Source organism: Puma concolor, chromosome B2, assembly GCF_028749965.1.
Source record: "Puma concolor isolate L17-30 chromosome B2, mPumCon1.1.hap2, whole genome shotgun sequence".
NCBI classification, from domain to species: domain Eukaryota; kingdom Metazoa; phylum Chordata; class Mammalia; order Carnivora; family Felidae; genus Puma; species Puma concolor.
The window spans coordinates 119,358,081-119,385,043 of NC_141671.1; the positions used below are offsets into that span (position 1 = coordinate 119,358,081).

General features: G+C 39.0%; 1 protein-coding gene and 1 long non-coding RNA gene across 12 annotated transcripts in view; one reads left to right on the forward strand and one right to left on the reverse strand.

The window, feature by feature from the left end:
* Positions 1–26,963, forward strand: part of L3MBTL3 (L3MBTL histone methyl-lysine binding protein 3) — a 128,217-nt gene that overhangs the window by 49,557 nt on the left and 51,697 nt on the right. For all 11 annotated transcript variants that reach the window (XM_086707815.1, XM_086707809.1, XM_086707811.1 and 8 more), the window contains 5 exons: positions 361–452; positions 2,965–3,116; positions 14,914–14,990; positions 19,777–19,862; positions 22,157–22,267. In XM_086707815.1, coding sequence (XP_086563941.1) covers positions 361–452; positions 2,965–3,116; positions 14,914–14,990; positions 19,777–19,862; positions 22,157–22,267 — 518 coding nt within the window. The remainder of the gene's footprint in view (positions 1–360; positions 453–2,964; positions 3,117–14,913; positions 14,991–19,776; positions 19,863–22,156; positions 22,268–26,963) is intronic.
* LOC147581202 (uncharacterized) lies at positions 12,799–23,179 on the reverse strand. The gene is made up of 3 exons (XR_015251537.1): positions 22,756–23,179; positions 16,448–16,550; positions 12,799–13,944 (listed from the first exon to the last, which is right to left on the reverse strand). It is a non-coding gene; the product is annotated as an uncharacterized LOC147581202 (long non-coding RNA).

The window sequence follows — 26,963 nt, forward strand, 5'->3', positions numbered from 1 at the left end:
ATTTTGACTCCTCCAGTTCACTAGTCTACTGCTGAGTAGTTCTGCCTAAATACTGATAGAAACAGCCTGGCAATAAGAAGTGTACCTGGGTATGATACATATTTGCTTCCTTTTGCCTTTTCTTTGTGTCTATTATCCTTCATTCAGCACAGAAAATATAATACAATTTGTTGGGAATAAACACAGCCTGTGTAAGAAAAAAAAAATCCATAGTTCTGAATTATGAGTTCAGTTTTGTCTGTTTAAAAAATCAATTATTTGATTTCAGCATGTTGGAGTTGTAGGTAAAAGTGGGAATGGAAACTTAAGTGTGAAATATTTTGATATTTTACTCAATCTGTATATATGTGCTTATCCAAGGTTATAAAGAAGAAGAATTTAATTGGCAGACCTATCTAAAGACATGCAAAGCCCAAGCTGCTCCCAAGTCATTATTTGAAAATCAGAATATAGTAAGTACATCCAAGATACTTTTCCTTTTAAAGGAGGTGACTTTTGAGTGTTTGATAGGATAAAGTATAAATGATAACAAGAGACTAAATATATTTTATTGCTTTGGTAAATAGAGCACTCTTCATTAAACTTTAAAATTAGCTTAAAATCATTGTGAATCAATGTTTTTTATAGGCATATCATGGTTGTTGTGTTTTATTGAATGGTAGAAGGCTACAGAGTTTGAAACCCAGGTGTAATTTGCAGTGAAAGTGCAGAACAGATTAAATTGACTCGGATATTTTATTGTTACTGTCACGTGTTTCAAGTACTGTTGAAGTGGGATTCATGTGGTAGATGAATGTAGCCCAGTTTGGATTTACTGCTGGGGAAGAGGATTTACCTTCACCCCGGCTTGTAGCTTTATTTTGCCTATAACAGAAGCAAAGTCTGAATGTGTATGCATTTCCTACCTTTTTTGACCTGTATTCCCACTTTCCATTGCATGTTCCCTGTTGCACCTCTGAAGAGGCCCATCATGTTCCACTCTTCTTCCTTGTCCAAGGTTTGGTCTAATTGGAATTAACAGAGAGCAAGCAGGTGCAAAGCCAAAATGTCCTCTTTTATAGCGGATAAAGGCTCAGCTGGAGTACCCGCATGGCCTCTGTCTGCTGACGATTGAGCTTCTTGATTCTGAGACCTAGAATTAATGAGATGTACTGGCCCTTCCGCCCCATCACCCAGGCCCAGGAGCACTAGAGCAGGGCAGGCCTGCACTCTTGCAGGTCTAGAGCATGCCCCTAGAGGAGCACAGTGCAAGCTCCATGCCCTCTAGGCCAGCTTACCCTTAAGAGTACGATGAGTTCCTCCTTTCAGATTCACCAGTCAGGTAACAGTGAGTGAGACTGCAGAAAGAGACGATCATGTTTCAATAATGGGATTCTCTCCAAAAGGAGATGAATATCAGGGGTGGGCAAGACCATCTCACCCACTCCAAACACCTTCCATTTGGGAAAGGATTTTAACCAGTTGTTTTGAGCATCTAATGGCTGAAAGATTCTCTGATCAAATTAGACATAAGCCAGGTTGAATTAGAGAACTGAAGGGGTGTGTGTGTGTGTGTGTGTGTGTGTGTGTTTAGGTAACTAATAGAGCTAATGAGCCAGATTATTATTTTAAAATCTCATAATCGAGAGGAGAGCTTAATTGCCGAAATGTAAATACTGCGTTGTCAGCAGCTATTCTCTGTCAAGACGAGGGAGGAAGGTCAGTTAGGTGGAAAACTTAAGTGGCCTGCTCCACGTTTCCTAATCCCTGTCTGGATCTCTGATGTTGAGATCAGTCAGGGATTTGATTAACTGCCTTGAACCGTCATCTTCAATTCTGTGCATTGCTAGCACACAACTGAATCTTGGGCTCTGCGTTTGGTATCCAAGAAGCAATTAATTTTTCTATTTCTGGATTCGTCTACCTCAGAATATTCAAATATCTGTGGTCAGAACCCTGGTAAATAATTTCAGGACTAAAATGTACTGTCCCAGTGTCTGTGCAGCATTAACGCCTGCTCCTTCTATTCATGTGGGATGTATGCTAACATTTTCAGTACGTGGCTGTCTACATTTTTGGAATGATAGCTGCATAATTATAGTAAAATGAGAGATAACATCTGTTCTGCTTAAAGTAATTAGAATAGTATCTGTATACTTAAGTCTGGACAGAGCTTTTTCTTAAGAGGGATAGAAATAACACTCGTGTGTTATGATTGGCATAACTGATCCAAGTACATTTCTCCGAGTTCAGATAGATTTCCTCACACGAGATTCTAAGGAATGCTTACATTTTACTGCACCTCAAGCACTAAATCTTATTGAGCTATATTATTGTCTTAGTTCCACGTCCCAGATGGCTGGTAATGTTTGGCTTTCCTTATATTACCAACTGTTTTGAATGGCTGTATGTATCCAGCCAGTTCTTTTGGTGCTATTGTGAATAATATCTGTAGTGTTAGGTAAAAGTTGTAATAATTTGCAGCCTCTCATGTATGAAGATGACCTACTTTCAGTAGAGTACTCTTTTGAGAGAGCATTTCAGAAATGGGAGTGAACTTGTACTGACTCATATGCATTTCTAGCTTGATGAAGTGCATATTTTGCATGAAATAATTTTCATTGTTAAGTCTGTAATCAAGAACAAGAAAAACAAAAAGTGAACTAAATGGCGAAGAAAACTTGCCTAACTAGTATAGCTGTCTAACTGCGGTCCAAAACACATATTAAATTTAATTAAACTCTGTGAGGTTGTGGGTGTCTTAGTCTTGAGGTCCAGATAGTTATTTGGATGTACCAATGAGGCATTTTTTTCCCCCTTCTTGCTGCTTGGTGGAAATTGACCTGGCATAAAACTGGTACATGCTCTTTAAATTACGTGAACATAGCTGATGCATGCCAGGTCCTGGAGCAGGACGTGTAGAGAGGGTGCAGATCTTGCTGTTAAGTGTGTGCTTATCTCTAATTAAATCTGCACGTTTCGTAGACAGTGATCCCATCAGGCTTTCGAGTTGGAATGAAGCTTGAAGCCGTAGACAAAAAGAATCCTGCGTTCATCTGTGTTGCTACGGTGACAGATATGGTGGACAATCGTTTCCTGGTACATTTTGACAACTGGGATGAGAGCTATGACTATTGGTGAGACCTTTTCCATTGCTGTGTGCTTTGGTTCGCAGGTGTATTCAGGTCAATTTGGTGCATGGTTGGAAAACAAAGATGATGCAGAGCTTGTAACAAAAAAGAGCAGTGCTCTGTCCCACTCTTTCACATTTCAGATTTTTCACTCTTTCCCTATTTCACATGGCATGTATTTCTAAATAGCAGCCTTCAGTTTAACTTTGTGCCTTGTATTTTCACTCACTTCCTGCTGCGGAAGTACAGTGTACCTTCCTCCCAACACATGTGCACGTACAAGTGCATGCAGGTGCGTACCTCCCCCCTCATCCTGGGTGTTGTTTATTGTTTTCTGAGAAGACATGTGAATTTTCCTTCATATTTTTATTCCCTGTAGCAATTTTAACCATTTATAATTGCCAAATACACATCTATTAATTGAGGAATATTGTTTTTAATCCTTAGAGTTTTGGGATATACTGCATTAAGTAATAGGAACAATATATTATAAACTTCTATAACTGTACTTAAAATAAAGTCATCATATTTTGATTAAGCAATGGGAATAATGATTCCCATATCTAATTCATGTTGATTGATCATTACTATTCAGTTTCCTGGTGAAAGGCATTTCTGAAGTGTTTAATTTCTTCCTAGGACACTGGCGATGAGAACATTTTAGAGCAGTGACAGATATCTTTATAAAATATGGCTAACATTACAGTATTAACTGAATATTAATTTGTATAGGTATTGCTACATTTGAGGGAAGCTTGTTTCCTAACCTTACTTTTTAGTATGCATACGTTTAAAAATTGAGTAGAACCATCAATAATTTCCATTACCCCCAAATTGGATTCTTAGACACTCATCAGTTTTCCTTACACTGTTTTAAAAAGGAGAGGCATTGAAAGCCATTTGCCATTCACATTTTTAAAATGCTTTCTATTATGCATTATACATGCTTTTTACAGATTTTTTTAAGTGTAGACAAGTAGTTCCATGATTACACCACACAGAGTCGAGTACTTTTGAATATTTTGGTGTGTTTTTCCTCAGCTTTTTTCTGCAAAGCATAATCTCCCCATAAGATGTCTTTTTACTTAGCTTGCCATAAACATTTTTATTGAAATATAGACCATTTCGGGGCGCCTGGGTGGCGCAGTCGGTTAAGCATCCGACTTCAGCCAGGTCACGATCTCGCGGTCCGTGAGTTCGAGCCCCGCGTCGGGCTCTGGGCGGATGGCTCAGAGCCTGGAGCCTGTTTCCGATTCTGTGTCTCCCTCTCTCTCTGCCCCTCCCCCATTCATGCTCCGTCTCTCTCTGTCCCAAAAATAAATAAAAACGTTGAAAAAAAAAAAAAAGAAATATAGACCATTTCAAGCATGTACAAAGGTAGAATAAAAAAATGTAGAATAATAGTGACCCACCCACACCCATTATACAACACTAACGGTTATCAATTTAACACAACCGTTACCATTTGCGTTTCTCACTCTTGTTCTCTCTGTATTCCTTCTAAAATCCTAACTCCAGGATTGTTCTGAAGCAGATTTCAGTATCATAGCACATCTGTGTATATTTCAGTATGTATCTTTTAAAGATAAGGATTCTTTTTCTTCAAATATGTAATGTTATGAATGCCATAATGTCACTACTTAACCATTCTTCCCAATTGCCTTAGTTTTGTTTTTGTTTTTGTTTTGAGGCTTGGTAGTTTTAGGTCCTATATAAGGTATACACTTTGTGATTGTTTTGATGTTTCACTTGATCTCTTTTAATAGATTCCTATTCCTCTCTATCCCTTCCCCTTGTAACTTTTTTTTTTTTTTAAACATTTATTTATTTTTGAGACAGAGAGAGAGAGAGAGCATGAACAGGGGAGGGTCAGAGAAAGAGGGAGACACAGAATCTGAAACAGGCTCCAGGCTCTGAGCTGTCAGCACAGAGCCCGAGGCGGGGCTCAAACCCACAGACCTCGAGATCATGACCTGAGCCGAAGCCGGACGCTTAACTGACTGAGCCACCCAGGCGCCCCTCCCCTTGTAACTTTTATTGAAGATATCACGTCGTTTGTCCTGTTGAGTCTCCTATAGTCTGGATTTGCTAATTGAATTCTTGTATTGCTTACCATGTTCATCTGTTCCTCATAGTCCTTTTTCTTTTTAATGTTTATTTATTTTTGAGAGAGATCGAGAGAGTGTGAGCGGGGGAGGGGCAGAGAGAGAGGGAGACACAGAATTTGAAGCAGGCTCCAGGCTCCCAGCTGTCAGCACAGAGCCCGACGCAGGGCTCAAACCCACAAACCGCAAGATCATGACCTAAGCAAAGCCAGACGCTCAACTGAGCCACCCAGGAGCCCCTGTTGCTCATAGTTCTTCTTGGTGGTTTTTGTTTCATTCAAAATTATTTATACCTAACTTGAATGAGTGAATGGATGAGAAAACTTTAAATTTAGTAACACTGCAAATCTGCTCTGGAGTCAAATGTGTTTCTCCCCTCCGGTGTTGGATGTACTGTGATGTTGGCAGTCCCAGAGTGATGACCAGATCCAATCCTGTCATTAATAAGGGACACTTTAGGGGCGCCTGGGTGGCGCAGTCGGTTAAGCGTCCGACTTCAGCCAGGTCACGATCTCGCGGTCCGTGAGTTCGAGCCCTGCGTCAGGCTCTGGGCTGATGGCTCAGAGCCTGGAGCCTGTTTCCGATTCTGTGTCTCCCTCTCTCTCTGCCCCTCCCCCGTTCATGCTCTGTCTCTCTCTGTCCCAAAAATAAATAAACGTTGAAAAAAAAAAAAAAAAATAAGGGACACTTTAGGGGCTCCTGGCTGGCTCAGTTGGAAGAGCTTGTGACCTTCTCAGGGTCATGAGTTCGAGCCCCATTCTGGATGTAGAGATTACTCAAATAAATTATAATTTAAAAAAAGAATGATACTTTAAAGCACTTGTTGGTTAAAATGAGCACTTTTGGTTTTAAAGTTCTGATTCATTTAGGGAGATTTTTGTTTTTTAGCTTTTTTCTGATTTAAACAAAATGGGTAAATGTTAGTGTGTTATTTTTGTGGTCTTAGAAGTATTAGAGAATTTTAAAAGTGTAAGTCATTTATTTGACATGAGGTGTGTTTCCTTTAAAAACATTCTTCTAAAAAAATAAATAAAAAAAATAAAAACATTCTTCTAGAAAAAAGTAATGAAAAGCATGGAAGATTTTGTCACATTCAGTTTTCTTTGATTCCAAATGCCTGGGGAATAGGAAAGATCCTGGATTCTTTTTTTAGAAAGAGCAGAGAAGAAAATTGATCTCTTTTAGTACTGATTTTTATACTTTTATGAGCACAAACTAATTATTTTTAGGACAGAATGTACTTTGAGGAATTACTTATACTATTGACATGAAACCATATTTTATTAATTGTCAGAAGAAGAGTACAGTGTGTTCTCTTTCTCAATATCCAATTAAGGCACATTGAAAATTGCTAAAGTGCACTGGAATTTCTCCAGCTTTAGTAAATAGTATATTCTTTGATCTTTGAATTCTGGAATGGTTTTTATCTGCATAAATTACTTGTTTAGGTATGTAATTGAGGTTACAAATTGGATCGCTTTCCCAATTTAAAATAGTTGGGAAGTGAGATTGTTTTTTTCCCTTTGAAGTTTCTTTCTTTATTTTGAGAGAGCCAGAGAGTGAGAGTGGGGGAGGGGCAGAGAGAGGGGCAGACAGAGAGAATCACAAGTAGGCTTGAGTGCAGAGCCTGATGTGGGACATTAACTCATGAACCACAAGATCATGACCTGAGCCGAAATCAAAAGTCAGATGCTTAATCGACTGAGCCACCCAGGCATCCCCCCCCCCTTTTTTTTTTAAAGTTTATTTATTTAGATTTTTTTTCCCCTTTGAATTGGATAGTGATCTTACCTCTTTTTACCTTAGTGGGATATTGAAAACATATACAGTTGACCCTTGAACAGTGTGGGGGGTAGGAGCCCTCACCCCCAGTGCAGTCACAAATTTGTGTATGTTTTGACTCTCCCCATACTTAGCAGCCTACTGTTGACTGGAAGCCTTACTGATAACATAACCAGTTGATGAACTTGTATTTTGTAAAAGTATTATTTACTGTATTCTTACAATAAAGTAAGCTAGAGAAAAGAAAATGCTAGTAAAAAAATCATAAGGAAAACACATTTACAGTAGTGTACTATATTGAAAAAAAATACGTTAGTGAGCCCGTGCGGTTCAAACACCTGTTGTTCAAGGGGCACCTGTATAAGTCTGGGTACATTTGTGGTAAAACATACTTAGTTGCAATAAAACATTTTTTCCCTCCATAGAGGAAAATGGAAACTTAATGCAGGATTGAAGTCATTTTTTTTTTACAAAAGGAAAATACTGTATCTTAGAATAAAACTTGCTTTACCTCTAGGTTTCCTATGTGCTTTTATTCCTGGTAATTGTTAGCGGCTTAATTCTATCCCCTTGACAGTCATTAGACTAATTAATAATCCTAAGTATCTCAGAATAGACCTAGAAAGGGCTTGAAAGATGGGGAGGAAAGCAGCCATTGAGGTGAGGATGCCCCTGTGCGTAGGCTGTCCTCAACACCTGCTGCCCGAGGACTGGACTCCACGACAGAGCATGCTGTGTGAAGGAGCACCCCTCTCTTCCCCCAGGCACTGGCAAGGAACCTTCCTTGGGGAATTCTTATTTGCATGTGATCTGGTCTTTTGGGAACTGGGAAGGCATGGCAGGACTTAGCAGATGATCGAGTAGAATAGCCGTCACAACGGAATTACAGCTTCAGCTTTCCCTGAATCTCAGTCCAGTGTCCCAGTGAGGCAGGGCAGAAAAGTCAACAAGTAGATCAATGAAAACGAGAAGTACTGAGTTACTGAAGTAGAACAAGCATGGGGCTAGGACCTTTTCCTGATTGTCTCTAAGTGTACTCCAAACTTCAGTTTAATTTTAGCGATGGAGTTCTTTTACCTTTATAAATTGAGAGTAATAGCAATATTATGTGTCTCCTCAAAGTAGTGTTGAAGAGTTTGCAGCGTGTTGTTAATTTCTCTTTTTTTTTAATACTTTTTAAAAATTTACTTATTTATTTAGATAGAGAGCAGAGGAGGCACAGAGAGAGGGAGAGAGAGAATCCCAAGCAGGCTCCATGCGGTCAGTGCAGAGCCCTACTCGGGGCTTGAACTCACAAACCATGAGATCATGACCCGAGCCAAAATCAAGAGTCAGACGCTTAACACACTGAGCCACTCAGGCACCCCCTGTATTGTCAATTTCTGAGAGCAATGTCAAAGTTAAGAGGTTTGTCATCATTGGGGAAGCATGGGTTGATGGAGGTAACGAGTTACGGAGATGAAAGGAATGTAGGTAGCTCTACACTTCTGCCCTGAGGGGCTCAGGGTCTGCGGAAGGGTAGAAACATAAACACCACTGCCTAGGCTGCCGGGTAGGTGGTTTGTGCTTAGTTATTAGAACCCACCACTTCCTGTCTGAGGGGGCACGTGGAAGGAAGGACTGACTGACTCACTGGAGGGTTCTTGGGGAAGGCTTATTGGAGGATGTAGGATTTGAGCTGGACCATGAAGGATGATAGGAATTGGTACTTAGATGTTGGGATGGAATAGTCCTGGCCAAAGAAAGTATTAGCTTGTGTTTAGACCCCAAGGGAGCAGACAAACGTATGTTTGGGGAATGGCAGCTAGTCTACTTGAGTGACTTTGTAGAAGGTTGAAGAGATGACTGTATGGGACTTCAGGCAAAGAGGTTTGGCCCTGAAGGTGAAAATTGATTATTGCTTGTTGGGTGGGTGGCAGGGCGGAGGGAGTCCACAGAGCAGGGTGTTCTGCACAAGGAGAGGTTTGAGCTTGGTTTTCAGGCTGAAGAAATGAGGCCACCGTGAGGATGGTAATTTGGGATACCTGGTCCTGTAGGAGGGGCTAACAGGGAGAAATGAGCTCCCTTCCCTCTCAGCCCAGAGAAAATGAAGAAAAGACAAAAATTTGAGTAGGGTAATGAGGTGGCATGTCCTTTATCTTTTCCACGGAGTCCATGTGTTAGTGAAGAATCAGGTTTTAAGCTTGAAGCAAATTAATAATATTAAAACCAGCCACTGTGGGGAATGGGATTGGACATGAATTAGGGATGAAAGGAAGAACCAGATAACTCAGCCCTGTGAGGTTTGGGGTTTAGCAGCGAAACACAGAGTAACGGAGGCCCTAAGAGTTAGCATATTGGAGCCAGGAAAGTGTCCCTGGGAAATAAGTTGACAGTCATGCCCTGGATTTAGGGAGCAGGCGAGGCCAAGTGTCCTGTATTTCTTCAAAGAATCGAAACCATTATGGCTTGAAATGAGGACTTGGATATTTTCCTTAAGGAAGCATCTTGAACTGTTCTTGTTTGACTCTCTGCCTAGATTTGCAGAACTCAGCATGTGTGCATTGTGTTCAGCTTTTGGCCAAGACTTGATAAAACCAGGATCTCTTTCTTTTCACCTGGAAGGCTTGGCAAAATCACTTATCCTCTTTAGATTTCCATGAAATGAATATATTTTAGCATCTGCTCACCTCATCCTTATAAACATGGGCTTTTCATGATTTCTTTCTTTGGTTTCTGACCTTTTTCAAAGTCCACCAGTTGACTGACTGGATCTTTGCAGCCTTCATGAATAATTCGCACGTACTTGTGAAATGGACTTAAAAAAAAAATATGTTTGACAGGACTTCTTTGATGATATACCTAAAAACCCAAAAGAAAGGAACAGTGATCGACTACCGAACTTTTCACCATTAGTTGTTCTTCTGTAATTACAATCCTTTCTGGTTACATTTCTGGTTTTGAACACTAGATGGGACTAAGAGATGACTTATTTTACAGTATTGGTAGCAGAAAGGATTTCCCAGCCTTCCAGCTTTATTCTAAATGAAGTGTTGTTGGCTGATGGACAGAGTAGATGAAAACAGGGCTATTTCTCTTTTCTCTCTTGAGATGGCTTCCTGTTTATTTTAAATGGTGCCTTTGATCGATATTTAGGCAACATTAAAACCTTAAAGATGCAAGTAGTACAGGAGCGTGTGGCCGAGATACACCACGGTATTTTCCTAAATTGCGATTTATAGAGAAACACAATAAAATCAAAGGAATTAGCAATGTCACATGTTCTTACTTTAATCACCACAAGCCTGGCAGGTAATTATAAAAACTATTTGATGGCTGTATTAGACTCCGAAGAAAAATATTAGAAATGTTGTATATGTTTTTTTATTATTTTTAATGAGCCCTACATGAATTAACACCTTTCTCTAAAAGAAAAACAATCTCTCTGAAATTTATGCAATACATGATGAGTAATAATCCGTAATGAGTGATTGTCTCCGAAAAGAATAGAATAGCTAGAAATAGAGCTTTATAGCCTTGTTTATACAGTTTATAACAGAATACTTTTATTTTGTTTCATTTCATTTCATTTCATTTCATTTCATTTCATTTCATTTCATTTCATTTCATTTCATTTCATTTCATTTCATTTCATTTCATTTCCAGTATAGTTAACATACAGTGTTATATTACTTTCAGGTGCATAATATAGTGATCTAGCAGTTCTACCCATTACTCTCATCATGACAAATGTGTCCCTAATCCTGTTCACCTGTTTCACTCATCCCCTCACCAGACCTCCCCTCTGGTAACCATCAGTTTGTTCTCTAGTGTTAAGTCCATTTTTGGGTTTGTCTCTTTTTTCCCCTTTGTTTTGTTTCTTAAATTCCACATTTGAATGAAGTCATATGGCATTTGTCTTTCTCTGACTTCTTTTGCTTAACATTACACTTTCTAGATCCATCCATGTTGTTGCAAATGGCGAGATTTCATTCTTCTTTATGGCTGAGTAATATTCCATTGTGTATCATGGGATACCTTCTTTATCCATTCATCTTTTTTATCCATTCATCCAGTGATGGACATTTGGGCTACTTCCATAATTTTGCTATTGTAAATAATGCTGCAATAAACAAAAGGACACATATATCCTTGTGAATTAGTGTTTTTGTATTCTGTGAATAAATAACCAAGAGTATGATGACTGGATCATAGGGTAGTTCTATTTTTAATTGTTTGAGGAACTTCCGTATTGTTTTCCACAGTGGCTACACCAGTTTGCATTCCCACAACAGAATGCGTTTTAAGGAATTATATTAACATTTTATGAAAATATATCATTGTAAGAAATGTACCAATTGCTGTATGAACTTCACATTGACCTAGCAGTGCTTGCTTTCCTTTCACATTTCTAAAATAATGACATACACATACACACATAACCCTAATACATAGCTTAAGAAAAATAATAGTGTGAGGAAGGGTGGTAGGAGAGAACAAGTGAATAAAGGGAGAGGAAAGAAGAAACCTTTATAAATATTTAAAGATATTTTTCACTGAAATAATTCCGAGAAAAATCAACATTAAATTGGAGCTATCTCATCTCACTTGTTACTTACTGTTCAGGGCTACTAATGTGTAAGTTGGTTTGAAAGAGGTAACTATATCCCATTCACCTAGAGCATTTTTTAGAATGTTCTTTGTTTTTCACTAGTCATAAGATGTTTTTTATTCACCAGAAACTCTAACCACTGTGTTACCTTTCTGGCTTTCTATCTGTTAGTTTTCCATCCAGAGGGCTGTGTTGAGACTTGCTGATCTTTCAGGATAGACTCAACAGATCTGGTTAAAAGAGCACACTGGACTCTTTGGCATCCATTAGACCACTGTTTTCCAAAGTGTGTTCTACAGAACACTGGTGTTCCACGTGATGTTAATGGATTGCCCACTAAAGCAGTGTTTCATAGTTAAGTATCTTTAGGAAATGCTAGGTTAAATAATTTGAAACTTGTTTGCTTATAGTATAATTTCACAGTCTTCAGTATGCTAATGATGCATTAAATATTTTGACTGTTTGGCCCTGATTTTCTTTTTTAACTCCATTACACCCTTTATGTTTGAGGACACCAATGGGGATTGTTCTACCAACTTTTTTTTCTTTTTTTTCTTTTTTTTGTCCTTTACAGATTTTAATTGTGATCTGTCTCTAGATGCCTCTACATTTATTTTGTAGTATTGTTATACTATTCCTTTGTAACTATAGCCTCCACTGCCTTATGTTGTGTTTGCCTGGCAAAACCCCAACCCTGGTTCAACTAACTTTATGCCTACCTCATGCTTGTGCCTGAGTGGTTGAATGTGGCTAGAGAAAGGCACGACATGCTCACTGGTCTCACTTCACATTCATGACTGCTAACCTCTGGTGAGCCCTAAGGCCTGCCCCACAATCCTACTAAACAGACTCTTGTCTGTTCTTCCATACCACTCAGTTCCACTCCTTTTTCCCTCAGACGTCTCTTAACCTCCATTTCCCACCCTCCCTCTCCGCTGATAGCCTTGTGTCCTGGTCGTTGAAGAAAAAGACAGTCAGGGGAGGCGTCCTCGTGCTCCTACTGTTGTCTGGTGGGTGTATTCCTGATCTCTACCCATCGACAGGACCCTCTCTGTGACGGTGGGTGTGCCTGCCCCTGCCTCAGGGGCCCAGTCTCACACACAGGGTTCCATTTCCTCACCAGGTCATCCCTCTTTGTTGATTATTTCTACCAGTATCCAAACAGGAGAAAGGATTTGGCAGGTTTTTTTGATAACTGGGGGAGCCCTAGCACATAGAACACTACCCTGATCATGGTTGGTCAGCATGTATTTCTTGAATAAATGAAGTAATACTTCCCATCTTTTAAAAAGAGTTTTATTTTAAAGTAATTTTAAACTTAAAGAATAGTGTAGAGTGCGGTGCCTGGCTGGCTCAGTCGGTAAAGCATGCGATGCTTGATCTCACAGTCATGAGTTTGAGCCCCACGTTGGGGATAGAGTTTACTTTAAAAAAAGTAGTACAGAGAATTTACATATATTCTTCACTCAGCTTCCCCCTGAGTATCTCCCAACTTGAAAAAACAAAAACAAAAAACAAAAGTTTCCTTTTGCTATCTAATGTTACAGGTCTCTGTTTCCTTTTAAAACAGCTACTTGAATGAATATGTTTTCTGTACCAGCTGACTCTGTCTGCTGTCCTTCCATTTTCTCTTAAACCCACCCTCTTCCAGCTTTTGCCCTTTCTTATTCCCAGCTCCACCAGAACAGCCCTTGCCAAGAATGTTAATGAACTTCACATTGGTAAATCCAGTAATCAGTTCTTGTTCTTTGATCTAGCGTGAGCATTTAACTTAGTTGATTTCTTTCTTCTTGCTTTCCTTCTCTTATTTTCTAGTCATTTCTTCTTGGGCTTCTTTGCCTCCTACTTCTTCTGTTCTCTCTCTATACTCATTCTCTGGATGGCTTCATCTCTGTTCATGACCTTAGACATCATCCCAAATGCTGATGCTCCCACAGTTACATCTTTACCTTTGATCTTGTGTTTGAACTCCAGATTTTCATGCTCATTATCTGTTTGGCTTCTTTACCTGTTTGTCAGACATATTGATAAAACAAACAAAAAGCAAAAAACCTCTCCATTCACCATTTGGAATGCCATAGACTGTGTCTCTAGTCTTCCTATCTCAGGAAATGGTCCTACATTCTTCTGATGGCCCCTGCCCCAAACCTTGGGATGTTCCTGACTTCTTCACATCACTCACATTCTGTATCAAATCTACCAGTATATCCTGTTGGTGCTTCCTTGAAAATACAGACCCAAAAACATGATCGCTTCTTATTATCTTCACCACCAGCACTCTGGTTCAGGCCTCCATCATCAACTCTTGCAAAAGCCTCCTCACAGCCTCATCTCGGTTTCCAATGTGGTTAGTTGTCTGCAAAACAGTCACAATAATTACTTTAAAAACATGAATTAGATTGTGCCACTCTTCTGCCTAAAACCCCCTACATGATACTGTAGTAAACATCATTTTTCTCTGAATAAAATCCCAAGACCTTACCATGCCTAAAGGCCCTTCCTGGTACTATTTCCTGTTCTCTGCTTCCCTCAGTGTGTTCCTGACCCAGCTCTGAGACTCCCACCTCACACACAGCCTTTGTACTTGCGTCCTCTCTGCATGGATTGGCTTTCTAGTGTGCATTTGAGTGGCTCAGTTCTTTCTCCACTTTCTTCAGGTGTCACCTTATTTGAGAGGCCGCTGTGACTGTGCCGTGTAAAAGAGTATCTTTCCATGTTTGCTCTCTGCTTCCTTCTTCCACCTCTTGTCTGCATCGCGTTGTGCCACCAGAGTATTTATTTTGTTAATTTGTTTCCTATCTCTTCCCGGAATACCGCAGACTCCACAAAAGCGGGAACTTCGTATGTGTTTTATGTGCTGCTGTCTCCTCAGCGCCTGTCCCAGTGTCTGGTGCTTTATAGGCACTCAGTGTTTGAATGAGTGAGTGAGCAAATGAATGAATGAAATGAGTTGTGTGTACGATGAGGAATACATGGAACAAGTCTGATTAGGAGCAACGAATCAGATGCCAGATAAGGCGTAGTGATAAAGAGGTCTTGCAAAAATACATGCCTGACTGAAGGAAAGATGAGAGAGAGGAGAAGAAAGAGGTGAGGAAAGGAAAGGAATACCTCCTCTTAATACCTGGCCGCTGCCATTCTAACAGATGATAGAAGCGTGTTTGTTTTTCGAGGGTGATCGAGCTTCGTGCTTCTTGCACGTTTGCCCTTAGAGATGCTGAAATAACTTTAGCTTGCCTGTGTATATGATTATTTATGTACACATTTATTTGTATTTGAGAATTGATCCTGATCGTTACAGTTTTGTGATTTATATAACCTACAGGTGTGAAGCATCGAGCCCACACATTCATCCAGTCGGGTGGTGTAAAGAACATAGAAGGACACTCATTACTCCTCCAGGTTTGTGTTTATTATGTGTCTAATATTATTCTTCATATGCATCAGGAGTCTGCAAACTTTTTCTGTAAAGGGCCAGATAGTACATAACTTTGGCTTTGTAGGCCACACATCTCTGTCACAACTACTCAATTCCAGTTTTAATGCACAAAGCAGCCCAGACGATAAGAAATGAATGAACATAGTTGCGTTGCAGTAAATCTTTACTTGCAAAGAACAGGCAGCTGGTCAGGTGGTAGTTTGCTGACCCCTGATACACCTGAAAGTATATACATTGGCTTGGTCCACAACAGAGTATCAAAGGTTGTCTTCTTTGGAAAATGAGAAGTTCTTTTTAAAAAGATCTTTATTTCCCAAGTTGTCATTCATTTTTAGACTTTTCATTCATACACATTTAAATATATTATCTGACCACAGAAGTCAGGTGTCTAAAGCTTTAGTGAATGTAGAGAAGTGGACATAGGGGACCGCATTTGTGGGTGGAGCCTTGACCCACATGTCACAGTCAATTGTGACAAAAGTACAATGTTCACATTTAAGTGAGTACTTGAGGCTTTAGATTTTTTTTTTTTTAACCTGGATCAGAACTTACACATTCAGTTTTCCTTTTTCTATTGGAGTGTAGTCTCCAAAACAGATTTTGCACCTTTATGCTGGTAGTACCTCTTGTTCGTTTTCTGCAGTTTCCAGGTACTTCAGCCGTCTGCCTCTGGCCCCGCGGCCCCTTCTCAGCTTCGCTGTCTCTGTGATGGAGAACAGTGTACCTGCTGACGAATTGTTTCTTTGTTTTATGTCATGTTGAGTTTATTTTCTTATGCCGAAGAACGGATTCTTTGGCTTCATCATAACCAAGACAGTGAGTTTCCAAGTGTGTCGCTGTTGAAGGTGCCAGGGCTATCATTGGGTGAAAAGACAGGGCCATCAGCTGATACAGAGCATCAACTGCCCTGTTGCTTATGGGTACTCACGTGAGTGATGCAAACTTGCGTCATCACAGGCAAAGGGTAGCCCCTCGGCTGGCTAAGACCTAATTTGTGGATGTTGCCAGCAGCACAGATGCATCAAAGCCTCAGTTTAGAGCTTCCGATACTTGTCTCATTCCATTCGAATAGCTGATTTCATGGGGAAGCTTGTTTCCAGTTCCGTGGTGCTGTGTCTTTGTGTCTGATCACTTCCTCAGCCAGGGGACCAACCATCCCAGGGATGCCTGAGATGAGTCCCTTCGGCTTTCTGAGTTTTCTCCTAGGTTAAGGAACCAAAGCCCTTGTCCTTCACTGATTTGTAGAGCTGTTTTGAAGATGAAAGAGCTTTAACTTAAACCATAAAGTGTTAGTAAAGCAAGACATTAACAGTTGCCTGGCTCAGACATGGAGCTGCCTGGAAGGTTTTCCTGGACAGCTCTCCTGTGTCCTGTGGCTCACACACTGTTAGCAGTCAGTGAATGTCGATCGCACACTTACCTGGTGTCAGTGTTACCATCGGAGTTGCTGTAAGGATTTCCTAGTTTGGTATTGGTCCATTTTTTTTTTTTTCTTCACCACCTTTATGGTCATAATCAGAAGTCTAGTAAATAAACACAGAACCAGTGAGTAACAGTGCTTGGTTATGTGGTCACAGCACTGGCTTAAGTACCGTGGGAATGGGTGGTGTAAGGCATGTTTGCTGACTTCCAATGCGAAGCCGATCACCAAGTCCTCTGTCTCCCTCTGTGGACTTTCATATCAGCGGAAGAGAAGAAAAACATAGCTTTTTGACACATTTAAAAAATCTAAATTTCATGTTCAAAAGTGCCAAACACAGCAATATGAGTAAACACCACTGATTGTACACCTAAAAATGGTTAAAATCATATATTTTATATGCTGTATATTTTACCACACACACACACACACACACACACACACACACACACACACAAGTTTAAAAAGAAACTGTCAAATAACGGTTTGTAAGGCCTATGCTGATATTACCTTGGTGCTATGACAAAAAAGATGCCCTTTGTCCAGTCCCTGTCCCTGAGGGCAGCTTCCTGGCAGGGTCTCTGATGTCCCGTCTGAGAAGGACCCTAGTCACTTGCTATTCCTAGACAGCAGCTCTTCTGCCCCTCCTGTTAATTCATGGATCAGCCCTGCTGGACTCCCCACATTCATTTTTTTCCCCAAATATGTAGCATTATCTCCTGTTTCCAAAATTAAAGCCTTTATGACTTTTTAAAATGATTTTTATTTTGAATTATCCAATTATGCATTAATACATGCTTGTTTTTAAAAATTTAGAACGTTTGGGACACCTGGGTGGCTCAGTCGGTTAAGCGTCCGACTTCAGCTCAAGTCATGATCTCACAGCTCGTGAGTTCAGGCCCCGTGTCAGGCTCTGTGCTGACACTCAGGCTGGAGCCTGCTTCGGATTCTGTATGTGTGTGTCTCTCTCTGCCCCTTTCCCACTTGCGCTCTGTCTCTCTCTCTCTCTCTCAAAAATAAACATTAAAAATTTTTTTTTTTAAATTTAGACTGAAAATAGAGACAACAGTTGTTCTGTCTCATAATAGTTTGAGTTTGTCCTTGTATCTCTCCAGAAAAATCATTCTGCCTCTGTTTATACACAAACACCCATGCGTGTACAATCAGCTTTAATATTATTTAAACTGGGCAAGATACATTCCTTAAAAATATGTTGTAAAATATTTGTATTTATAGAAATATATTTGCATACTTTTTAAACTTTTATTTTGTGGGGCGCTTGGGTGGCTCAGTCGGTTAAGTGACTGACTTTGGCTCAGGTCATGATCTCACAGTTTGTGAGTTCGAGCCCTACATTGGGCTCTGTGCTGACAGCTCAGAACCTGGAGCCTGCTTCGGATTCTGTGTTTCCTCCTCTCTCTGCCCCTCCCCCACTCGCACTCTCTCTGTCTCTCTCAAAAATAAATAAAACATTAAAAAAAAAGTTTTAAGCTTTTACTTTGAAATAATTTCAAATGTACAGAAAAGTTGAAAGAATAGTATGGAAGTCATCGATACCCTTGACCCAGAGACTCATTCAAGTTCATCAGTTGTATCAGTGATGCCATTTGTAGCAAAAGGATCAGACATTGCACTCGGTTGTCATATCCCTCTACTCTCCTTCAGTTAGGCTCTCCTCGACTTTCATGACGTCAGTGTGTTTGGGAATTTGAGATTAGTCATTTTGTAGAATGCTGCTGAATTTGGGTATGCTTGGCGTTTCCTCATGATTGGATCCAGGTTCTGTATTTGGGCAGGAACATCACAGAAACAGCACCATGTTCTCCCTGCATCCTGAGCGGATGTCAGTTTGTCTCAGTATTGATCTTTTACCGTTAATTGACCAAGATGGTCAATTACTTCTTCACTTCTCCGCTAACATAGTTATTTTTTTCTCTGTAAGTACTAAGTATTTTGTGGAGAGATACTTGGAGATTGTGTAAATACCCTGTGCTTCATCCCCATGTCACTCACTAGTTTTAACATCTGTTGATATTTCTCGTATGAATTATTATTCTGACAGTTGCTAAATGCTGATTTTTTATACCATCATTCCTTGTACATAAGCAGTTGTTATTATTCTGCAAAGAATAGCTTTTTCATCTTCCTCTTTATTCATTGGTTAATTTATTTCCGTCTGCATGGATTCATATATTACTATTTTCATCAAGGGGTTATAAGCCATAACCAGCATTGCTTACTTTCATGTCCCGATTTTCCCAGATTTGGTCCGTGGGAGTCCCTTTAAGTCAGTTACCATGTCCTTTGACATGTTCTTTGAGAACTTCATTCTTTCTGGCACAGCAAGGCTTATCTCGTACTTTCCCTGATTCAAGCTAAAATCTAAACAGTGGATGTGGTGATGGCTACGGGGTGACGCTGCCTCTGTTCTCTCGGAGGGTATAGTTAGGAAATACGTTCATGTAAAAAAGTTATATTAATGCATATTTCTGTACCTATTTCGACATTGAAAACAAAGAATTATATCCTTAGCTCCAATTCATATCCAAGACCACAAAGTTTATTCTAGTTTCCTACTTTCTCTATTTTTTCGGTCAGTGAGAAATCTGCCTTCCTTTATCTGCAGTATATTTACAAATTTTTTCAGTCCTTTTTAAGTAGCCAGTTTCCCACCACACTGAGTCACTATTAATTCCTGCTCATGTCTGCCTAATGGATTTTGGACTCTGGAGGAAACAAAAGGGGGCAGGAGGAAGGAGGGATAGTTCTTTCTGCATATTTTATTTTATGAATAGTGTTCCATGACTTGATTGTGCTTGTTTGACCTAACAGTATGATGACATATCTGGAATATTTCACATATTAGTGTATGTAAGTCTGCTTTATTCTTTTTAATAAATGCTTTCTATTTCATATGTACTATATATATATGTGCACATTTTCTATATTGTTATTAAGCTTATTTTTACACTTTTTCATTGACAGCTGTGCATTTGTCTTTGTGTGCATGAGATTTTATATTAGTAGAAGAAGAATTGCACATTAAAGGGCATTTTTGTTAGTGTGTGTATATCTGTATATAGGACTTACCAAGAATATAAATTATACATATACGTATATGTTATATTTTCATTTAGAAGATAGAAGAGGAGTCATGATCAAGAGGAAAGTAATTATTACAGTTAGGTCTGAGTGTGTTATTCACTTTAAAGTTATTTGGAACATGAACGTAATTTCCTAGATTATGGTAACAATATCTCATAATTTTATAGGTCAGTTTGTGGTTCTGTCATTCTGGTTAAACCTAACAGGGTTTGCTTTTTTCTTAGGTTATCCAAATGTGAAACATTTTTCTTGGGATAAATACTTAGAAGAAACCAATTCTTTACCTGCCCCTGCAAGAGCTTTCAAAGTGGTGAGTTGATACATTTTGCACTATTTCATTCATTTGTGTTGGCAATAGTGTTCATTCATTGAAATTGCAGAACAGAGACGGTACTACTGAGCCAGAAAGAGGAAGAGGAGGGAAACAGAAGACCACAAAAGATGTTTTTGACTTCTTACAATTTTGAAAGTCAAAATTATTACAGAGATTTTTTTGTCGTTGGCCTCATTTTGAACTTGTCTCCATGGAAAATAACTGCTTGAATTGGTGTGGAATGAGTTGTTGTGATCTTACAGCAAACTTCTGTTTTTCCAGCTAGATACTCCGAAAAACCAAAACAAGGCAGGACACTGTTTTCTAATAAAAATTGTGTTTGAGGGGCGCCTGGGTGGCGCAGTCAGTTGGGCGTCCGACTTCAGCCAGGTCACGATCTCGCGGTCCGTGAGTTCGAGCCCCGCGTCGGGCTCTGGGCTGATGGCTCGGAGCCTGGAGCCTGTTTCCGATTCTGTGTCTCCCTCTCTCTCTGCCCCTCCCCCGTTCATGCTCTGTCTCTCTCTGTCCCAAAAATAAATAAACGTTGGAAAAAAAAAATTTTTTTTTAAAAATAAAAATTGTGTTTGAGAATTCCTTTGGATTTGTTTATGGCAAGCTGACATGCTGTTTTTCTTTTTATTGCTATTAATCAGCATGTTTGATTATCAAAATATAAGGCCATTTGCTTTTATTGTAGTATCTTTCTAACCCAGAGTCCTTGCATCTTACATATAACTTGTTAAGATTCAAAGGAAACCTCATTTCTCGGCAAGGGAAGAATAAGTGATGAGAGGCATTTGAAATTTTTTTCGTTTTTCTAACAGCTTGCTTAATTATTTCTATTTTTTCATAAATTTAAAGAAGAATATGTTAAGAATTTTAAGAATGTTTTTAATGTAGCATAGTCTATCGTAAGTAACACTTTTTAAAATGATTTATTGTGTATAAATTGCTAGGGTTTCTAATGATAGGATTAATTAGGGATATGGGCCCAAATAATAGGAAAAAAAAGAACATGAAATATTTTTGAGAAAAGAAGTATATTATGTGAAGAAAAGCCATGTAAAAGAATGTGTATGGTCCATCTGATAGTAAATTTAGGATTTAAAAATGGATAATTAGAGTTCTGCCTTACTTAGGAATTTTTACCTGACTGTCTAACTTTATCTCAAGCTATACAAAGAACCGCATCGCTCTTTGCTTGAACTCGATAAAATCGTATCGAGATCAGTCTGCATATCTCGTGTCACACTGAGACCTGAGAGAAAACTACGATTTCCTTAGTTTGGCCTTTAGGTGCCTGGCATTGATTGTTTTTTATCCTTTGCGTAATTTTCACACTTAATTCTCCGAGCCACAGTTTTGTTACAACCACTTCACAGAACAGGGGTGTGAGGCTCAGATGGTTTAAGCAATTTACCCAACATACCCTTGAGCTTGCCTTCGACATCCTGCAACTTTTCCAGAGGTTTACAGGTTTCTGCTGAGTCCTGAGGTGGAGCTAGCTAAGGTGTGGGAGGAGAGGTCTTCCTTTCTCATTCCTGTTCTTACAAGAGTGATTTCATCCCATACGTTTTGATGGCTAATTTTCTTTTTCTAAAGACGTCTCCTGCTTTTTGTTCTCATGGCCATTTCTAGTCTCTGTCACATCTCTGCCACTTTAATGTTCTTTCTTCTGTTTTCATAAATAATTTTTATGCTTGTTGATTTTTGCCAAGATGCCTCCTCCTTTTTTGTAAAAAGAATTTTTTTTTAATGTTTATTTATTTTTGAGAGAGAGAGAGACAGAGCATGAGCAGGGGAGGGGCAGAGAGAGAGGGAGACACAGAATCCAAAGCAGGCTCCATGTTCTGAGCTGTCAGCACAGAGCCCGTCGCAAGGCTCAAACTCACAAAAGGTGAGATCACGACCTGAGCCAAAGTCAGAGGCTTAACCGACTGAGCCACCCAGGTGCCCCGCCCCTCAAGACACCTCCTTCTAACTAATGAGAAAAACTTCTTGCCTTCCCTATGCCTAATCAAATATCCACAATATTTTGCATTTTCTCTTAAGGTCTTTTGCTTTCTGTTTCCTCCGGCTGGGTGCTCAGGCTGTTTCTCTTGCTTCAGGGTTTGGCCGTGTGATTTGGGATTGTGTCTTTTTTTTGATAAGGACAATGAGGTCCAAAGCTACTGTAGGAACTTGGGAGTTTGAAGGTCAATTCTGTAAATAGCTTATTATTCTGTCTTTGTGACACAGAGCCTACTTTCTCTTCCTCTGAATCTTACCATGTAAAATTTTCTGTATGGCAGAAACCTCCACATGGATTCCAGAAAAAAATGAAGCTTGAAGTCATAGACAAGAGAAATCCTATGTTTATTAGAGTAGCAACAGTTGCAGACACGGATGATCACCGAATAAAAGTGAGTGTTCTCTGTTGTGGTTCTGTTTTGTCTTTTGTTACAAGATAACTTGGATGGAAACTTCGGCAGATACTTAATTTGTGAAGTCCTAGAATTAAATCAGTAAGACTACAGGAATATGAAAATAAAGTGGCTGTACATCTTTGTCAGTATTTATCCAGTGTTTTCCTTTAATCTATGCAAGAAGTTCTCTTTAGTTATGACTGACATTTAATATGTTGTATCTACTTTCTTTTTCCGAGCACACACTCAGAATGTGAAAAGTCATAGGTAAGAAAGGGATTTCTTCTGAATACAGTGCGTCATTCTCCAATACAATGCTCTTTTTTTGAAAACTTGAAGATTAATTTTGATGGGGTTATATTAGATGTAGAATTTTCAGAAGAAAAGTAAAGAAGGATAGCCCTTTCATATAGGACAAGGAAAGAGAAATGATTGTATAAGAAAGTCAGGTTTTAATTAGATTTGGATTAATAAAAGCGAAGTACCTCTCCGAGGGTAAGCGAATGTTCAGGAAGGTGGCTTCGGTCTGTCGTGTCCCGGGTGATGAAGTGAAGTGTAACAGTGGTTCCAGGTGAGGAGCTAGAAGTTATCTCTGGTTCTGGCTTCTGTGTTTCCTTCGCCCTCAAATGAGAGCCCTGTTCATTCCACTTACTTCACTGCGAAAACAGCAAGATGTTAGATCTACGTGGTGTCTTGCCGGCCCTTACCAGCTAACAGCGTTCTTCCACTATTCAACATATGTGGTGGTGACAGTGCAGGGGGTTTATGTGACAATCACAATTTTATCTGGGAAGCAGAGGCTCAGGAAGAGTTGATGAATTACTTATTAATTCTGGCAGTGGCAGAACTAAGTCACAGCCCTAAACTCTAGGAGTCGAAATTTATGCTCTTTAAAAAAATAAATATTGTGGCGCTTGGGTGGCCCAGTTGGTTAAGCACCTGACTTCATTCAGGTCATGATCTCGCAGTTCATAGATTCGAGCCCCACATCGGGTTCAGTGCTGGCAGCTCGAAGCCTGGAGCCTGCTTCGGATTCTATGTCTCCCTCTCTGCCCCTCACCCACTTATGCTCTCTCTCTTTCTCTCTCTCAAAAATAAATAAACATTAAAAACTTTAAAAACAAAAAATAAATCACATATTCAACTATCTGTAATAATATATAAAAAATTATAGAAGAACATGGAAAACGTGTATCAATGTGGTTTTGTATAAAACAGAAATTTTAATGTTTAATTAGCTATTTTTAAGATTATATAATCATGCAGTGGTTTGGAAATTATAAACAGTGCAGAGTCTGTTAACCTTTTTCAAGTGTATTTTCCTATTAATTGTCCTTGGTGTGATAGTAGAAGTCATAAAGCAATCAGAGTATTTTAGGACTAGAAGTATTTTTTAGATAACCTAGGCTAGTGATTCAAAGAAATGTAGAACTAAGCAAGATACTATTTTTAAAAATCAAATTGGTCAGAATTGAACAAAAAATAAGTGTTTTGGTTTAGGTGCATGGAAAGTTTATTTTTTTCGTGTATTTTCTTGTATTTTTCATGTATTCTTTTTCATGTGTAGCTGGTAGGAATAGAACGTATCTCGGCCACTAAAGAGCAGTTTGGTGAAGCACAAAAGTCTTGAAGGTTGTTTACCCTTTAATTCAAGAATCTCAGTCCTGGGAATTTATGTTAGGAGAATTAACCAAAGGGAATATGCAAGGATAAAAACTATAAGGAAAACATAGCAGTTTATAGTATTTAAGATTGCAAACAAGCACAGTAAGATGTAGGTAAAGTAAATTACTCTATATGATGGTAAATATTTAAGAAAAATATTTAACATTGGCAAGTGAAAAAACTCAGGTTGACTATTCTGTATGATGTCTGGTATTGTTTTTTAAAGAATATTATGGAAAGAAACTTAACCAAAATAATGACAGTTCTTCTCTTGGGGTGCTAAGATTATGAGTGATTATAAATGATTTTTTATAATTCTAAATGAATTATAAATGATGAGGTTTTTGGTGTGTTTTTGTTTTTGTTTTGTTTTTTGTTTTTGTTTGTTTTGTTTTTAGTTACCTGGCTTCAGGAACACATATTAATTACTGTAATAGTAAAAAAAAAAAAATTTAGATTAACTCTGATTTTACATGTGAGAACGTTTTTGACCCGGAGAGGTCAAGTACTCTAAAGTGGGTAATTCAGTTAGTTAATAGGAAAAGTGTGGACTAACTTTTTAGTTAGCCAAATTCTCTTTCCAATACAACATCCTCGTTGTTTAACACCCAAAACAGAGCTGGCTATGAGGCGTTGACAATTATCTTTTCACTGTTAGTGGTATAAATTTCATAGCTAAAGGTGAACCACTGAACACGTACCTGTGTGTTTATGAAGTCCTCAAAAGATCAGCGAACAGGTGACGATGACCCAGTTTCAGGATTCATCAGACTTCTGAGACTATAAAAAGCTTTCATTAGTAGGAGTTTTTCTAATGCTGTGGGAGATGACGAAGCAAGAATGCCTGTCTTTATTATTCAGGAGGAGAAAGAGTATATAGAGACTAAGTCCTTAGCGCAGCTTAATATTTTAAGTTTCTCGGGTATAGAATCAACTCTTCAGCTAAATAAGATCAACCTTTTAGGCTACATGATATAATATATTTTATGCCTTAAGTTATTACAGGTAAACATTTTAAAACACTCATGTATTTCACCAGATGCTGAAAGAAAACAAGCAAAATGTTTTTGCTCTCATCTGTATGTTCTGGGGAGAGTTAGAACATACTACAGGCCCCGTCCCTCCCCACACTCACTTCTGCTTCCTCACAGGCAAGAACTTTCTTTTTTTTTTTTTTTTTTAGCTGCTGCTTCTGACATTTTATTCCTACTTTTCTGAAATAATATCTGTGTTCTGCTGTTTTCTCAGCCCCATCAATTTTAGGTCCAGTGTATTTCCTTCCTGTTAGGGTAGTTCCTTCACTGTATCTTTTCACTAGCGACTTCACATGTTTCTAAAATGTTTTCTCAGTCTTCTGTATTCATCTTCTCATGAGTAAATAAATCCTGTTGGCTGCTGAGCAGAACAGTTTTTTTCTTATGACATTTTTTTTTTCTGGAGTCAGTAATTTCTTGTGTTTTGGTTTTTTAAATTTTCTGTGCTTATAGAATCAGACGTTTACAAGTGCTCCAGTAAATCTGATGTGTCTTTCTATCAAAAGCCCAAGTGTATTTTTTTTAAATGGTTATTTATTTTTGACGGGGGGGAGGGAAGGAGAGAACGAGCAGGGGAGAGGCAGAGAAAGAGAGGGAGAGAGAGAATCCCAAGCAGGCTCCACACACTGCCAGCACAATGCCCAACCTGGGGCTTGAACCCACAAACCTTGAGATCATGACCTGAACCAAAATCAAGAGTCAGATGCTTGACCAACTGAACCACCCGGGCGCCTCCAAGTGTATTTTTAATAAGCCTTCTGTCTGTATCTTTTCTTTCTTGACTCTTTTTCCTACAACTTAGCAGTCGCCTGTGGTCACCTGGGTAGTTCTCTAAGCCTTATCCTGAACTTTCATCCTGAGACTGCTCTTTGCTGGCAGACTATGTTGTGCTTTTCTTTCTTTATTTCTCTTTCTTTTCTTTTCTTTTCTTTTCTTTTCTTTTCTTTTCTTTTCTTTCTTTCTTTCTTCCTTTATTTCTGTTTTTTTGAATCACATACTTGTTTTTCTTAGTGTTCTCTTATCATGTTGAAACACATCTTTTTGTAACCTTCTAAGAAAGGGTATATGAAAAGCATCTGCTTTTGGCTCCTTGCACATCTGGAAATATCAGTATTACTAGTCTTACATTTGATTCATACTGTGACTAGGTGTAGAATTCTAGGTAGGGAGCCATTTTCCCTCAGAAATTGAAAGCCTTGTTCTGCTGTCTTCTCACATCCATACTGACTGACCTTAGACCTCTAAGGCCATACCAGTCGTTCTGCTCTGGGTGAGTACTCATGCAGAGTACTTGGGCTTTTTACTGTGGAGTTTCATGTCCTCCAGTTTTTGCACATGTTTCTTGTATTACTAGTTGATGACTCCCTGTTGTCATCCTGTGTCTTCTCTTTCTGGAAGTCCTGCAGCTCTGGTTGTTAAACCTTTTGAATTGACCCCTTGATTTTCTTATACTTTCTTTTTATGCTTCTCTGATTTTTTTATTCTACTTGTTTAGAGAGATATCTACTCTATTTTTCGAAACCTAGGTTGCTTTTTTTAAAAACTTTTTTAATGTTTATTTATCTTTCAGAGAGAGAGAATGTGTGAGCGGAGAGGGGCAGAGAGAGAGGGAGACAGAGGATCCAAAAGGGGCTCTGTGCTAACAACAGAGAGCTGAAGCCGGCCACTTAACTGAGCCACCCAGGCACCCCATGTTTTAAAAAATATTTTTATGTTTTATTTTTAATTACAATTCTGATTTTTTTAATTTTTGAGAGTTTTTTCCTATTTTCTAGCCTCCTCCCCCTTTTTAAATGGCATCATCTTTTTATTTCTTGAAGCAATATTGTTTCGTATCTGAGGATACTAGTGATGGTTTTTCTTCTGTCCTCTGCTTATTTCCTCCAAATTTCTGCTATCGTATTGGAGCCTCTCCTCAGATATCAAGTCCTTGACTGACCGTCTGCATTAAGAAAAGGCACTCATAAAGTTAACTGTTTTTCATGGGTGGGACT